The sequence below is a fragment of the Rhodnius prolixus genome, unplaced genomic scaffold (genome assembly GCF_049639745.1).
Source record: "Rhodnius prolixus isolate KJV_2025 unplaced genomic scaffold, Rpr scaffold_4, whole genome shotgun sequence".
NCBI classification, from domain to species: Eukaryota; Metazoa; Arthropoda; class Insecta; order Hemiptera; family Reduviidae; genus Rhodnius; species Rhodnius prolixus.
The window spans coordinates 23,258,111-23,275,863 of record NW_027411614.1 but is presented as its reverse complement, the minus strand read 5'-3'; the positions used below and the strand labels follow the sequence as shown (position 1 = coordinate 23,275,863).

The window sequence follows — 17,753 nt, the reverse complement described above, 5'->3', positions numbered from 1 at the left end:
TCACTCTTCTGTCATCCATCACCATATCATGGATTTTATCAATGATTTCTGGAGTAGTAACCTCAACAGGGCGTCCAGAACGTTCAGCGTCACTTGTACCCATATGGCCACTCCGAAAATTTTGAAACCACTTATAAACTGTTCTAATCGAAGGTGCAGAGTCACCATAATGTTTATCAAGCTTCTCTTTAGTCTCCTGAGGCGTTTTGCCTTTCATAAAGTAGTGTTTAATCAACACACGAAATTCTTTTTCGTCCATTTTTTGAAAATCACTCGACTTCCTCGATTCAAACGAATGCCAAACACAAAGAAATAGACCGATCTGGCTGGAACTTGGTGTGTGTTCTTCCAAGAGATGCTACTAACTAAACATAACCTCGATACGCGCCAGTGGTGCTATCTCTCTGACTTTGCACGGACTTTTCAAACGACCCTCGTAATAGTTTCTCTTGATAGTACCTAAAAAAATAATTATGTTGCGCGTGAAGAGTTATATTCACAAATGTTCATTTTCAATGCTACGAGATAAACTGATAAAGACTGAATTTTATGCAGATAAAGTGATTATTAGTTAATACATATTTTCTGTAATTAATACATAGATCCTGTATTAATTATAGAAACAACTTTTATATTCAGCTGCATAAATTACTCTTACTTTGATTGTTTCATATACATTAATTGGCAAATGACCCAGAAACTTAGCATCCGCTTCACGTGTAACTGGAGAAGCCGATTACTCATATGATCTATCGTTTTTTAGCCAATTGAAAGTAGTGTGGACGATGGAGATTAGTTTCGCCGCTAACCTTTCCTTATTTGGAAAACAAAAACACTTTTAGGGGATCGATAAGATAGCAAATTTTTAGGTGTCGAGGATCAAAAACGTACTGCACCATATACGAAACACCAAGGAAAACAAACGCACATTGCATTTGCATTAATGTATTTTTATTTTTCATGCGAGTTAATCGCAAAGGTACAGTCAGTGTGGAAATAGATTTTTTTGAATTAAAATCAAATTATGCGTTCAACAAACAGTGGAAAAAGTAAGATTCCGGCCTATTTCACTGAAAAAAGTGACTTTCATTATCAAATAACCATTTACTAGAGCAGGGCTGTAAGTTATAGACTGTGTCGTCGTTACTTCTTAATACGCGTCCAATAAACAGTGGAAAAAGTATAATTCCGGCCTACGTTCACTGAAAGAAGTGGTTATCAATCTCAAATAACAACTTACTAGAGCGAGTTAAGCATTGAATGGTCCTTACAGTGGAAATATCGCAGGACTCTACTGAGTTATATTGCTCTTTACTTGGTATTGTCCGCCTTGATCTTAGAATCACTGAATGAGCGGGAATGCTTTTAGTCGATTACCAGTGTGATTTTCAACATTAAGTTCCATATTTTTGCAGCGTAAGGGTTAAAAAGGAAAGATTAGCAGATTCTCTCGTATGACATTGATGAAAAAAGCTGCCCGAATTTGAAAACCATTCCAGTGTTACAGGTAACGTGGGTCTACGGCGCGGTAATCTGATGTACCCAGAGGAGTTCAGGTTAGTGTTTGAAGCGACATTCCCACAAATAACTGAATAACCTACTGAATCCCTGATACGATCTTAAGAGATCCAAACAAGAAGTAAAAGTAAAATCCAGTTATAACGTTTTAAAGTAATTTGACTCAATTTCCAAACAGAATTGAATTTTTGTATTAATTAATAAATAACTCAGGAGTACCTCAACTTTAATAATAATTTCAATAGTATTTTGAATACAACTGTAACCAAAGAAAAAATCATTGCTTCAATTAACTCATACATCGACAGGAGTCATAAACCGCTTTCCAATTCTCCCTCTTGAGTTGTCCTTAAAAAATATCGCTACAGAAGTCCAATGTATGAAACTGGTACAAAATGTATGAAACAAGAGCATTTGAAATGAGCCCCATTCAAATAGTAAGATGAAAATTAGTTTCAAACAAAAAAGAGAATTATCTATTATAAAATACATATCCTACAAAACACAGCTTCTTCTTGTCGCATCATTTGCCGTAGAGAAGTTCATTAATTTAAGAAAAATAGTAAATAGGTACAGGTGGGGGAGGATTGTATATTATGATTGGTGAAGAACATATTGAAGGCGTGGCTGGTTTAGTTGGAGTGGGGAGGTTTACCGGCTCAATCCACTCTGGTTGTCTGAAGCACCAGTCCCTTGTATTGTGTTCGCGTATTAACGTGTAGAACTATGTTGTCCAAGTGTAATCGGTTGTTTATATAAACATTCTATTTAATACTTTGTTTTAATTATTTTTTAGAACGTGATTTTAGATATTAATTACGTAGACTATTATTGTCAGAAAATAACTAGTAAAACAATCGTCAAAAGAATATGGACATTCTGCCACAGCAACTGTACATGAGGTAAATTTCTTAAATTATTAGAATAAAACTTGAAACTTTAGTATAAAGTACTAAATTATTCATAAAAAACACATCTTAATGGAGTAATGTTGCGAAACTCAATTAGATTTATTATAAATCTTATTATTGATCGTACATTAAATATATTTATGTATTTTTTACTTTTCCTAAATAAGTTATTCGAGGGAATCGAGTACCGCTAACCAATGAACTATCCTGTTCAGAGCTCGTCATTTAAAACCTCAGTTACCTAATTCAACTAGATTTTATTTCTCTAAAATTTAAAAAAACGCCTTACAGTTTCTTAAACCATTAAGTAACTAAAATTTATGACGTGACAGTTTTACAACTTAAAAAGGGGTTTTTATTCTTATTGCATTCTTCCATCAAACAACTTCAGGTAGACATCGTCTGCAGTTCTTTTTTTTTTCTTCTTCTTTTCTTTGCAAACTTTGGCAAAGCATATTTATTCCTAAATTTACTTTCTGCAATTTTGTTTACTTATTTAATGATTTGTCTTTTACCTGATAATGTTTATTTATTTTATTAAGTGCTACTTCATGTTTTTAAATATAAGACAGAAAATAATTTATTTTTTCAATAATTTGTATTATCTTTTATTTTACTTATAATTGAAATTTTTATTGCATTAACTATAAAAAACAAAATGTTGTTTATACTCAATCTACTTTTCTTGTAACCATTCTCAAGGTCCTAATTTAGATTTATTTTTATCTTTAACTTAAAATTTAGTTTTTTACAAACCAAATACAGTTATAGTGCGCCAGGATAGAACATTGTGAGAAACACAAAGTACCTTTCATTTTTAAATTTTTTACGAAAATACTTTCAAAGTTATAGCTTTGTAAGATCACTTCCGGAACAGCCATTTTTTTATTCTCCAAATTGTAGCACAAGAAATGGCCTAAACTTACTCTTTTTTTTCGTTGGGGAATGTTTCAAATTAAAGTGAGAGATCCATTGTACTCAAAGATTCGAAATATGGAGCAAATTTTAAAGAATGGGTAATATCGATTCAGTAATGGCCCAAATGAGGGTTTCAGTTAAATTGATAGTTTAATTGTGAATTTTATTAACCCAACTTAATCCGCGATTATATTATTGTAGGGACAGCAATCAAATTGTTTGTCTATTTTTGTTCTTTAAGTGATCTTCACCCTTAAATAGCCGAGTAAGGAATTCAAATCTAATCCTACTTGAGTTTACGAACATAGCAATACTAATGGAATATGACCTGAAGTAATTTGTAATGTTTATTTTTTTTAGATGTATTTAAAATAAACTCCTGCTGGACTACCATTACTTATTTAACCCATATTTCGAACAAAACTATGAAATTTGATGGTGTTAGTTCATGTGAATAGTTATGTAATTTTTGTGCAAATTCTAAATGCAGAACTTATCAGCTTAATCTCTCGGTAACTGTCTCCTTAAGAGGACCTACCTTCCGTTATGGGCAGAATGGTGTAGTGGTTTATGAGGGTGGACCTCAGTTTTTGGCCTACGTAAGCCCTAAATTTTTATTCTTAAGAAAAATAGTACGTGGTTAGCGTACTCGATTCCCACGCGGAGGTCCCGGGTTCGAATCCAGCTGCTAACCCTTAGATTTTCTCTTCCTAGGAGCTTCTTACAGCTCACTGTCCGGTGATGGACAGTGTTGTCTGTAACGAGAGAACACTGTCCGGAGGCCGGCAGTGCACTGAAAAAAGCTCCGAGCGCTAATAACCTCAGCTGTTGATGCGCAAAAAAAAAAATACTAGAAGATTCCACTCCTAACCTGTGACTTAATCTGCAGTTGTATACTAGCCCTTTGGAAAATAAGCGATTGTTTCTAAACAGATTAGATTACTTCTAAGCCATTAATGTCGTCCTCTTTGATAAAGTACCCTAAAGATTATACTGGTATCTATTTTCTACGATTTCCAATGGGAGGTTCTTTGATGTTCTGCTATGTATCTTCTCATAGAATCTTTAATTCATCTTTCTACACAAAAGTTTATCCGCAGTTTTTAGGATTTACTCGAAAAGAAATTTTCTTTCAGCTTCTAGATTAATCCAGTTTAATGATTTTCATTCAAGTTTGCTGCTACAGTAAACTAAATCACACGAAAGCATTAATTCTTTAAGCGTATTTTAGCTAAGTACCGGTAAAGCTACCAATAAGTTTGATTCAACAACATTGCAACATCTACTAACTCTTAATCAATGCATTTAATTTTTGGTTAGCCTTCGGAAAAAGGGGTCTTCATGCGTAATTTTTATCTTTGTTTTTCTTGACTCGAAAGTAATTAAATGCAAATTATTTTTATTTTTTTGAGGATAAATCAAACAGTAGAGTAATGTATTAAAACTGTCCGGTAGGACAGTTGTATAAGGGTTGACCATCAAAAACTGCACGAAAAAGTGTAACGTTGAAAAACACCCAACTTTGACAATTTTTTTCTATTTTTCTATAAAAGATAAAATTCCCAAATTTTCTTTATAATATAGGGCAAATCCTCCTTTATAACTGTAATTTTTTTGCAACCACCCAGATCTAATAGGTTTCGAGAAAAAAGTTGCCGAAAATGAGCAAAAACGGCTTTTTCAAAAAATGTTCTTGTTCTTGTTCTTCTTCTTCTTCTTCTTGTTGTTGTTGTTCTTGTTACCTTTTTTGTAAACAACGTAGCGCCTAAACGCGTGAACCGATTTTCATGAATGAGGTGTCATTCGATTCGGAATTTTATGTAGATGTGCCTTTTGGGGGTCTCGGCCCTGTACATCGCATGGGAGAGGAGTTAGCCCCCTTTATGTAAGGCCCCCTCCAAAATTATTATTACTAATTACTCTGTGAATCTTGGCCCGATTTTGAAAAAATTTGGTAGGATGATAGGGTTAGGGCTCCCCTACCTAACAATAAAGCGACGATCTGCTCTTACACTTGTTAAGGGGAAGTATAGCAATCGTTTCAAATTATCGACACGTGAACCGATTTTCATGAATGAAGTGTCATTCGAATCGAAATTTTGTACAGATTTGTACTTTAAAAGTCTCGACGCTATGCCTCATAAGGAGGGGAGTTCGCCCCACCCAAATAAGGCCCTTTCTAAAACTATTATTACCAATATTTCTACAAAGCTTAGTCCGATTTTGATAAAATTTAGCTCAAATAAGTGGTTAAAGCTCCTCTACGTGGCTGTGAAGTGCCATCATGCTCTTACACCTACTAAGAGGAAGTACTGCAATCGTTAAAATTATCAATGAGTGAACCGATTTACATCAATGAATTGTCGTTCGATTCAAAATCTTTGCCTTTTAGGGAGAAGTACTGTAATCGCAGTTTATTTTTCTTGCTCCTCTTAAAAGGAAGTACTGAAATCGCAGTTTAATTTTGCTATTTACGTACAAATACCTTCCTATTTTATTCAAAACGCTTTCTCAAAAAAATGGTTATTGAGGATGGTTTGGGGACCGCAACTATAATCATTCTTTAAAAAGATCTCTCCAGTGGTAGTTACGGTTCCGATTTAACACCTTATCAGGTTATAATGATAGAATAGCTTATTCCAAATTTTAAAAAATCTGTAAAGCAGACGTAACTTTGCAAATAGACAAAAAGGAAAATCTATCCAAAAGGTACAAAAATCTCCTTAACAAAAACTTACAGTTTTAAAAGTTAAGTATAAGGGTTGATTAAACGCCAAAAGGTACACAAATCAGCAGTTCCCAACATTTCATTAATACTTCATTGATATAATTTAAGTAATTTTACTGCATTAACTTTTCCTTCACATTTTTTAGAATTTATTAGATGTCACAGACCCTTATGCTGGCCAGTTCATTCATAATATTTTTTTATTATAATTATGATGAAATGAGTGATGAATTATTCTGAGTAGTCACATATACATGCATGTTAAAATAGAAAAAAACAAAGTTAGAGTCGGCCACTTTTTAAATTTCAATCACGGAGGATTCAAAACAATATTTCAGTCTTAAATTCGTCTTACCGAAATATTCGTGAGCACAAATAACATACATTTAATAACAAGTAGATTATTCAACAATATTTACTCATTTCTCAATTGTAATTTAATTTAGTCCCCCTAATTTTACTTATGGTAAAATACTGGAATAATTAGCTGTCCTAAAAATATGCATATCTTTATTTTCTTTATTTTATATTACATATATATAACATTGTGGGAAGAACACCTAGATTGAGAATGTAATTGAAGAAAACTATATTATTTGCGATAAAGCCAGATTATTTATTACTTATTATTACAAACGTTTGACTACAACATAAAATAACAATTACTTTAATCGAAGAATGAACTTAAACCAATGATTTTTATTTAAAAATAAAAATAAATGCATAAAATCATTGATGTAAAAAAAGTTTATGAATTTTTTAGCCTCTTATTTTTTTTATATTTTTTATAACGTTTTCTTTTTCACCTGTGATTAATAGTTTGATTATTATAGATAAATAGATATTACAGTCAATCTAAGTTAAATGGTGTGCTACTTGAGTAAATATTTTGTAGACGAAAATGGCCAGCATAAGGGTCTGTGACATCTAATAAATTCTAAAAAATGTGAAGGAAAAGTTAATGCAGTAAAATTACTTAAATTATATCAATGAAGTATTAATGAAATGTTGGGAACTGCTGATTTGTGTACCTTTTGGCGTTTAATCAACCCTTATACTTAACTTTTAAAACTGTAAGTTTTTGTTAAGGAGTAGCTTGAATAAATTACCTTGAATGCTTTGAAAAGGGTCTCAGATCTCCCTTCCAAACTTTGTATGTAAATTTTTTGTCTCTGACCCTTCTAGTTAAAAGTAATAGTACAAGTATGCTTATTGATTTTTTTCACCCCCTTTCTAGGAAGTTAACTGAATATAGTAGTGTTGTTTTCTTGCTAGAAATAGAGATTCTATTGCTCTTACCATTTTGGGTATTAAATGTAGCCAATAAGTTTGTCTAGTTATTTGGAGAAAAGTTTGGCAAGCAGGAACATGAACAGTGGCTACCGAGAGGGATCTATTGTTAACCATTGTTGGCTATCCTAGTGACAATGTGTTCAGACCTAGCCCCTCTAGCTTCATGACAGTATTGTCCATTCTGCGAGCAGAATTTGAACATCACACAGGATGCTGTATAGGGAGAGCGAGGGAGATATATTGATGGTCCAAGTGAGAGGGCATACAGCACACTGGTATTGTCACATTTTTACAATAGATTAGCCATATAATGTTTACATTTATTTCTTTTTTGACTGCTTTCCAATCACGTGCTTGTTTTTCACAATTTACTAGAATATTTAATGTAATATTTCTTTTTTATTTTCAAAATAGCAGTTTATTTTTAATTATTAATATTAGCGATGAGAGTTTAAAACTAGTTTACTTTAGCCGGGTCAATTTCGGACTTTTAAACTGGACGAAACAATAGTTGGAAATCTTCAAATCACATAAAGAAGGCCTATCAAACTGTCATACAGCTCTATTCTCTAAGTAATCGTCGAACACATCTGAAACATCACTGTTCTATAAACAGTCAGGCATTTTACTGAACTAAGCTTGTCCCGTTTACATGACGCTAGTAAGACTGCGTAAAATAAGTGGCAAGTTTTCCGAAATAAAGTGCTGCGTGATTCGCTTTTTAGAGCACTATGGGTCATACGTAAAAACAAATCCATTGAGTGGATCTCGAACCCATTACCACAGTACTATCTTTGCGGGTCTCGTCTCTAACCGTTCGGCTACCCTGTTTTTTTTAGGCCTTTTGGCTATAAGTTTAAAGTCTAGTTCTTATCAGCTAAATTTCTGGTAGAGAGGTCGAAATGTTCTCGTAAATTCTTACACGAGCATGTGAATGCTCGCGAATAAATATATCGCTTAATTGAATACGAGAGTGGATGCTGTAAATACCCACAATAAAAGACTTCATGGACCAGAAACCCTTCGCACTAAAGAGGCTGGGCACCACCAACTCGTAGAGAAAACGGTCCGACAACTATCAGTAAAATTTAAACTGACACCGGGCGTACTTCCAAACTTAAAAAGTAGATAGTGATAATTAAACTAAAAAATATTGTTCAAATTTACCTCTAGCATGTTTTATTTTTAGTTCCCAGTTGAGTTTGTAGTTCAATAAAGTTTTTATTGTTGATTCATTCTTCGGTCCATGTGTTGAGAATATCCTTCCATCGAGTGCAGCAGGTATGCATGGCAGGCTAAAATTGCATTCTATAATTTATAATTTAGTAAATTTTGCTAATAGCTTGAGCGAATGTATTAACACTGGGCAGGAACACCGGCACTGTATCCAATTTAAACCGGGCAGTTCAGTTTGAAATGTCTTCATTTTGTAGTTAACGCTCCGGTAAAATCCAAAAATCTATTTTAGCTTGCATTTGAAATTTATTTTTTTCACATCAGGCGCTTCAACGTACTCTCTCATGGTCTTTAAGCGCGATATACTTTGGCCTTAGCTGCTTGACTCCCCAGAAATTGTAAATAAACTTCGATCTTATTCAATGATTAACAAAATATTGCTGTTAATATGCGGTCATATTAGACAAATCTTGATTCACTATCAACATCCTTAGCAGAAACCTTAGGAAACTATAAATATATATATATTTATATACCCTTTATGGAACTTCGTGAGCCTTTTGTCTAGAGCAAATGCCGGATGGTATTAGAGCAGACTTTGGTCTTAAAAACACCGCTACGTAGTCCGACTTTTTTGCTTTTTCACTTTCTCTTAATTGGCGAAGAAATTATTGAGACATACCTACTACGTAAATTATATTAAATTGAATTATATGAATAGTACAAGGACAATTATACGATTATAATTATATTATACAATTATTCGTACTTCTGAAGTTACCACTTTGGTGAATGATTTTTTTTATCTTTTTGAGACTTTTTCAAAAAACTCGCATGATTTTTGTTCTAATCTTCATTACAAATTCATAGATATAATACTTTTAGAATTAATTTTCAATTTAAGAAAATAATAATTCCTTTAAAGCCAAAAAGAACTAGTAGAACAGGTGGGTCTGGCTTTGCTCTTAAATTATCCTTTCTGTGTAACGTAATTTCATGTTACTAGTGTAAGGTAGTAAGAACTAAATTTAATTAAAAAAATTTATGGTTTGAAGAAAATTTATGAATTTTTACTCCAGATTTTTGTAAATCTTGATTGAGTTACCATGTCTCAATTGTTGAAGATATTCTTTGTTTATTCGGACGATTCTATTTAGTCATCTAATCGATTGAATGATCACCAGCTTTCTCTGTCAATGAATGGCCATTAGCTTTTCGACTCCTGCGATCTACTCTTTCTTTGGTTGGTTTCTTGTCCTTCTAGTTTAAGGAATACAATGTAGGGCTCCCTCAGACCATCAGTTTTCAGGCATCCGCTAGATATGACCCCATCAACTTAAACTGCTTCGACTATTTTACCTACTACATCACGGCTGACTCTTAGCTCATTTCTTATGCATTCATCGCTTAATTCAAGCAATGGGCGGCATTTGCTTCTTTTCTAGATATCCATCTGCGGCGTCATTAGTTTTATGACGCTGCTTATTTTGTAAGTGACCATGCCTTGCAACTATACTTTCAACGGTAACTGAGTAAACAACCTTTTTTTCCACCTTGGGAAGTACTAATTTCCAGTTACATTTCTTCTTTCTGGTGCTGTAAAATTACACAAACTAAACTATTATACAGATGGCCATTTGAATTAGCAGAAATCATTTCTAATAATTTGCTAAGGATAATAATAATACTGGAAAATTATTGTTATTTAAGGCGCGTCAACATCTGAGATTATTGGCGCCAGGAGCTTTTTACAGCGCACTTCTGGCCACTCGTTACAGACAACAATGTCCATCACCGGACAGTAGGCTGTAAGAAGCTCCTAGGAAGAGAAAATCTAAGGGTCCAGCAACTGGATTAGAACCCGCGATCTCCGCGTTGGTATTCGCTAACCACTCAGCTTTCCCTAGCGGAAAATTATTATTATTATTTAATTTATTTAGTAATTAATAATCTGAATATAAGTATCTAAAACAAGGAAATATTAAGTGTGAAAATGTAAGTTGTGCGTGAAGAGCAGGTGGTTAGAATCCACCCGTCGGTATCACTCTTTTCAGCTACAGGATATCGATGATGATGATTTTCAGAACTCAAGTAAGTAATGGATTCAGTCGGTTTGATGGATTGTCAGGAATGATAGGAGAGGCCAAAGACTGTACAAAAGGATTAGAACAATAAGAGAGAGCAGTTATGGAACTGGTGATATTTTGTCTTAGCAAGGGATGTTGAGGTCGTTGGTTTGTCACGTTGAAAGAAGCGTCAGCTATCTGGAGTAGTTTTGATTGGAATGTCTGTACAGTCTATAAGTTTGTAGGTCTGGCTGAACCCCACAGCTCTAGTCCGTAAGTCCACATTGGTTTGAGGATAGTGTTGTATATTAAGCGTTTCGAGTTCTATGGGCAATTTGGAGCGTCTTCCAAGTTCTGTAAAGAAGTTCTGCACGTTTTGTCATTGCTTCTCTTTTATTTTTTCACTGAATTCTATTTAAAGTGGGTATGTAACTGGAATGAAGCTGTTCCCTACAGCTCTGGCCGGTAAACCCATTCAGAAGACGGAAAATCAGTTTTATTAGCGGCGGTAATCAGGAACTAAAAACACCCTAATGAGGTGATAATTAGAGGATCAGATTAAATAAAATTAAAATTCATTTTCACGAAGACTCACAACATTCACGCAGCTAATGATAGCAACGTATGACAAGTTGGAGTTATTTAATTCAAAATAAAATTGTGTATTAGGGGTTAAGTTAGGAGTTGAAGTCCCTTGTTCGTGGTGTGCAACAGTGCGTGGAGGAACTGGATGAGACATGGTGTGTAAAACAGCATCACCTCCACATCTCCCTGTTCAGTAGAGAGGGTGGAATGTTGTATATGAGACAAGAGAGCTCTAAACCCGGGAACAATGGTTTTAGGCCGCCCTGTTTAGAATCAGTGTCACGATAGATTGAACAGGCCCAAGCAAAAAGCACACGGCCATATGTTTGCTTCAGTTCTGCTTCCCCACTCCACTAAAATCTTGCTGTCTCTTACCAGTTAGTTCCCTCTTAATGCTGTCTCTATGTTCTCTCTCAGTTCGTCAATTCTACTCTTCATCTTTCTGTCCCCGTATTCATTTCGGATGTCATACTCTCGCCAATATTGTACAGTTTAGACACGCCTCAATGACACTTCATTCACATAAACTTTATTATTTCTAATCTACTTTCTATTAAACCTATTCTCCTAATAGAAATATAGATTTTTGATTTCATTTTCAACAGATTCTATTACGGATAAAGAACTCTTTATTTTTCTAGCTAATTGAAATGGTGTTATTGCAATGAGTTTATTTTTTTTAAATTTTTTTATTGCTTTCAAGTTTTCACCATAGCAAGGGGGTGAGCATACAAAGCTGATAACATACGAAACATTACAAAATATTAATCTGACACTAGTGCTGGGTTCTTTGAAATCCTGTAAAATAGCGAAATTTACATAAAAAATACATATGCGTATAAAAAAAACCTTATTTAGACAATATAGATCTTAACATATAGATAAATGACAATAATTATAATGATATTTTGAAGAAATGAATGTTATGTCAGAGAATAATTCAAACACAAAAGTACAAAAGATACTACAATAGTACATGTTTAAACCCTACAATAATATTGATCTTACTCTTAATCCCTCGATAGTAAATTTACAAATATTGTTTGCTTTGATATCATCTACGCACAATAATTTTTCAACTTGGACTAAGTTAGAAACCTGCTCCTCTTGAAATTGAAATAGTAAGAATTTATCTCTCAGTCAATCTAAAATTTAACATTCTGTAAAGAAATGACAAAGATCATCCTTAGAACTAGCCTCATTACACAATTTACATTGGCTTTCAGGAAAAAATGTGTGTTTCAGTCCACTAATAAATAATCGAACAGATCTTTTAGAAGCTGGTCTAATCTGAGAAATAATTCTGATTTGACTGATTTGAGGAATAGAATTCTGGTAAGTTTCTTGGCCACCCAATAAACTAAGATTTCTGTAGAACAAATTAAAAGTTGAATTTATAGCAAAATCTATATCTTTGCTCAACAAGTGGTTGCTGAATGCGCTAATACAGTCTTTTTTACATTTTATAATGATATTATGGTCCTACAGTTCCAAAGATGTTCTTTACCAATACTAGCTAGATAACTTTTTAGTTTTAGAGCCCAGTTATACGGTATGGAAGGACAGTCGGTAAGAGCTTTCAATCTTCGAAAGGCAATATAAGGGAACCTGTTTCGAGCTAATTTCAAAATTCGTAACCACCAACCAATCATTCTGGAGGACACTTTTAATTTTAAGTGAGATCGCCCTGTCTCAAGCCGAATTAGAGCATTCGCGGTAGCAATGAGTTAAATTTAATTATTTTTGACTCGAAAAGAATTTTCTGCCTGCCAAAAATGAATGTGAATCAAATTTAACACAAAGAAATGTCAACCAATTATTTTCACTCTACTACTTGTATCGTCCTTCCATCAGGCTAAATTCAATCCCTCACGTTAACTTGGGTCTCTCGCTTCCTTAGCAAGTTGATCGACAAGACACCCTGGTGGTAAAAAAACACACAACCCACATACAAATAAAGAACACTTTTTTTTAACTTAAGGTTCTCAAGTAGTTTTTCACGAATATCGGGCCCAAATATGTACGGGGTTATTAAATGCAAAGTTGATTTGCTAGATGTCTACCACAAATTGATTTGTTCGCGTAAAATAATTGACCCTAAGCTGGTAACTAATTCTAGTCACAGTGGTTACCAAATCCTTTTGTTTTACGCCGGCGTACTATTTTTCAAATTTCTAAATTCTGCTTTATATTCTTAAATATAAAAGCTCATGATGAAAGTGACTTTTGAGCGTTAGATGATATAGAAAATAAAAAGCCCGTAATTCAAGGAATTGTTGGACAAGAATCGATAGATACAAATCTACGGCAGAAGATTAATATGGACGATCATTTATTGCAGCAGCTTCACAGAAAGAATCCCAAATTTATGTAAAATAACCTGCGGCTAAGCCTACACAACTTCTCAGTGGTTACAACAACATCTGTTGTCTTTCATTAAAACACAGAACAAGAAATATTCTTAAGAAACTAGACGTTTGAACATCATTACATTTTATGATATCTAGCTTCTGTTCTGACCTGTTGTTTGTTGCCTCCACCTTGAATCACCAGGTACTGGAACTTTATAAAATGAAACTTTATTGGTGCTAGTAGAACTAGCGCGTTACTAACGGTAGAAATCTGTAAATATTTTTTTTTTCAAGTAAAGTTATTCAAGATAGTCTAACTGTTCAAGCGATGGAATGAAATACATGAATTTGAATAAAGAATGGAATTACTTTACACACGATTGTAATAGATAGATCGATATAAACGTGGTTACAATAAATTTGGAATCTGTCCTCTTTAATCCTCTATACATATAGTCAAGCTGAGAATTGGAAACGGCTTTCCGAAAGAGAGAATGTCACAGAATTAAATGGATCTAATAAGAAAGTGATTTATATTGAGGTCTTCTAGTGGAAATTGTCTCAAAAAATGATCAGACGTGTTAAAGTTCAGACGCAGATACATATCTTCTACAACCATTAATTTTCTGTCATGAATTTAATTTCTTTGGACGTTTAAATTAGATTAACTTCAGTGGATGGCAGTCTAAGCAGGTTATCCATTGCCAGGCCTATCAGTCTGACGAAGGTAGCAATGTCTCGCGTGTCCGAATGATATCTCTGCCTTATTGGAGTAATGCGTAGTAAAATTATGGGTCCTTTTCCAACTCTCAGTCTCTGGTCTCTAGTTTTTCACGACCCTCCGTTACATATTCCAAATATTCATCAGAATGCCTACCCCTGGCAGACAAATTTAAAGTTTTTACAGTAACTGCTGGAATTAATAATTTAATTTCTCTTACTACGAGAGTAAGAGGACGTTTTGCGGTCAAGTCAAATTTTCTACATCAGTTGTTCAACTGTTCTGAGGCCCCTTAAATAAAGTGTGTTTTTTTTTTTTAATTTATTTGCTATTCACAATCTAGAAAGAATAAAATGTAATAAGTGAATACGATAAAAGAAGTCTTCATGACAGGATCAGCTTGAGGAGAGAAGCTGCCCACCGGCAACACTCTCGCTGGAGTTTCTTGTACTATTGAAGCTGGTCACGAGGCCAACAGCGTTTCAATCGTCGTGGAGGACGATCTGGAATCGTTTTAGAGGCGAGATTTCGAACAAGAGGATTGGTACAGAGTGGAAGAGAGTCAAAGAATTTTCTATATTTAGATTTAGATTCGTCAGTTACGTATGAGATTTTGTTTTGAGATCGTTATGGAGGGTAGAGTTAGAGACATAAAATGGAGAATTTGTAATCTGACGGAGTATTTTGGATTGGAAGGACTGGATCTTTTGTGAATTGGAAAGTTTGGCTGAACTCCACAGTTCGAGTCCGTAAGTCCAGATCGGTTTGAGTACACAGTTGTATATTAGTCTTTTATGTTCCAGTGGCAGCTTAGATTGTCTGCCAATTAGTCGCAGTAGTAAAATAAAGTGTGTTAAAATAAAAAATTGAACATTTACCTCAAAAAAGAAACTCCTGGAGTCTCCATATTTATGAATATTTTGTTTACATATGTGAGGCCTGAAACTCACTTTACTTTAGAGATCAAAACCGAAAGTGCCCATTTAAAATAAGTATTTTCTACTTTTTTGAAAATAAATTAACGATTTTCCAGATTAGAAACTGCACACAATTCCGGGGTTTCACTTTTACGTAACTACTCATAGCCACACTCAAAATACAATAAAGCTAATGTTCTATAGATCTACTTGTAGTATAGAAAATCAGAAAAATCATTTTCATAAATGTCCCAGAAAAATGAGAAATCCAATGATTAAAGTGGGTAATTACAGTTGTTGAATTTTCTTCATGCTCAGAATTTTGGCAACAGATTTTCAATAAAATGCACAACACCAGGAGTGCGTTATGTTGAAATAGTATTTTATAGAAAAACTGTAAAGATCCTGGTTCTTGATCAATTTTTATCTGGATAGAATTTTCGAATTATGTTATTGAGGTTACAACTTGTAGATAAAGTCTAAAAAAAAGAGAGAAAAAGTATTGTTGGCTCTGTTTTTGAGAAAATGACAACAGTAAATCTGTTTTTCTAGTCGTAGGCTTTAATTCACTGAGTTACAGAAGCGTTTCCCCCAAATAAAACCAAAATTTAAAGTTTCTCATTAACCATTTTTAAGAACTATTTTTTTAAGACTTGACAGAATTTAAAACGGATATTCCTAATAAAATTTGACATGGTCGCCATATTTAGTAAAAGAACGTAATAATTGGGTAAGCCATTCATAGAGGCCACAAACTATTAAAAAAATAAAATAGTTACAGTAGGTTAAAGGTTTAATAGCCCTTTTCATTAAAATTCTATTTTAATAGTAAAGATTATAAGAAAAGGTTCCGCAATATCTGTCAAAATGGGGTCGGTATCATTGAATATTGTGGTTGTAACTATAAATAATTCAAAGTTGTCAACTGCGTAGCTCTGGCTATGAGCGCACGCCTAGTAAGATGGCTTTGCCTGAACATACAACATTGCGTACACCATTGTGGTGTAGTACCGCACATGTCCTATTTATGCTAATGAGATTGCGCCAATAACAAGTTGTAAAGTGAACTACTACAGTATGTGAATATATCACTGTTACACTATTTTAATGTTAACCAAACCCTTTTATTTACTTCCAATGTTGCTTCATTTTTATGAACGAATACTTTTATTATCAAATTGTTATTGTTAAGAGTTAAAAAGGTAATCTAGCCAAGCTATACCAAAGTACAACTAAACAAGTAACAGTAGGGTGATATTATTTCTTTATAAAAAAAAAACACCTGCTTTTTACGTTATAAATTTTATTCAGAAGTTTTGTAGTTACATGTGTGCCTATATCGGGAGAATATAAGAGAAACAGATGATGCTTGCTGATACTGACCCCTTGTGGTACAAGATTTAGGGAGATCTCAATACTGAGGTCTTGTCTGCGATTGCTACAGAGAGATCATGTTCTTCTGTATTGTCACTTTGGGAAAAATTAAATTGTCAATGTTGCTTGACAAATGAAAAAATGAAACAAAAAATTTGCCAACACTTTTTTCGCTCCCTAAACAGGAACAAACATATTTAAAGTCGCACATTAAAACCATTTTTGTTTATTTTTTTACATTGGCTGATAATATTTCAACAAATAATTGACCCGAGTCTCGATCTTTTGTCAATTACGCCTCTTGGACAAGGAAAACATATTTTAGTTATGCAATTATCAGTATTTTGGCCATTTTCGGTAATTTTTATGGATTCTTTTTTGTATTTTTCAATTGCAAAAGAGAGAGAGAGAGAGAGAGAGAGAGAATCGATTGTAAAACAAAACAAAGGGTGCTGCCCAAATAGATCGGGTTGCTAGACACACAGCGTACCAATCAGTCAATCAAGATATATAGACAAAGTGGAAAAAAAAAGAAAGAAGTCAACACCAATACTACACAATTGAGAGATCTTCAATTCGTCAGGCAAAAAAAGAAAAACGAAAATCGTTCCTAACACTAATACAATATGTCAACAAAATAAAATAAAATAAACCAAACCAGCAACAGAAACATCCAAATCAGAATAACAACATATCATAATCATACAATACCAACAAATAAGCGGGCAGAACAATCAAACTCATGCCCCGTAGATGTGGAGGTGGATAATGCCAATCGAGTCCACAATGATAGACTCCGCCAAGGCCTCCAACTCCCTCAGATCAATCCCTAGCTCCTGAAGGAAGCTGAAAGTCAGCTTAGGGATGACACCTCGGGCACCGAACCAGAGACCCCGAACCCGAAACTCTCGGTCACCGAAGTCATGGAACCTCTCTTTCAAGAAGGGGACACAACTCTCATATATACCTTTTTTTTTCCAAGTCCACCTTCTCGATTTTGGTCATTGCTCTCGAATCTCACGGTCGGGTCGAGGACTAGGGCCGATCTGTCGCGGTCATGAAGGGCGACTATATCAGCATACCTCGTCGATCCCGCTGAGAGCGAACCACGCGGTGTGCGGATCGTATCTACACAGGATCAACAAAAGGTCCTCTCCTCTTTGCGTAGATTGCAATGAGGAGGAAGATTTCAAAC

At 34.2% G+C, this 17,753-nt stretch overlaps 1 protein-coding gene across 1 annotated transcript in view; it reads left to right on the top strand.

Annotated features, from left to right (window-relative positions):
- The first annotated feature begins 2,189 nt into the window (after nucleotides 1-2,189).
- The window catches only part of LOC141455443 (uncharacterized), a 55,393-nt gene continuing 39,829 nt past the window's right edge, over nucleotides 2,190-17,753 (top strand). The window contains exon 1 of the mRNA XM_074130520.1: nucleotides 2,190-2,420. Coding sequence (XP_073986621.1) covers nucleotides 2,389-2,420 — 32 coding nt within the window. The 5' untranslated portion in view covers nucleotides 2,190-2,388. The remainder of the gene's footprint in view (nucleotides 2,421-17,753) is intronic.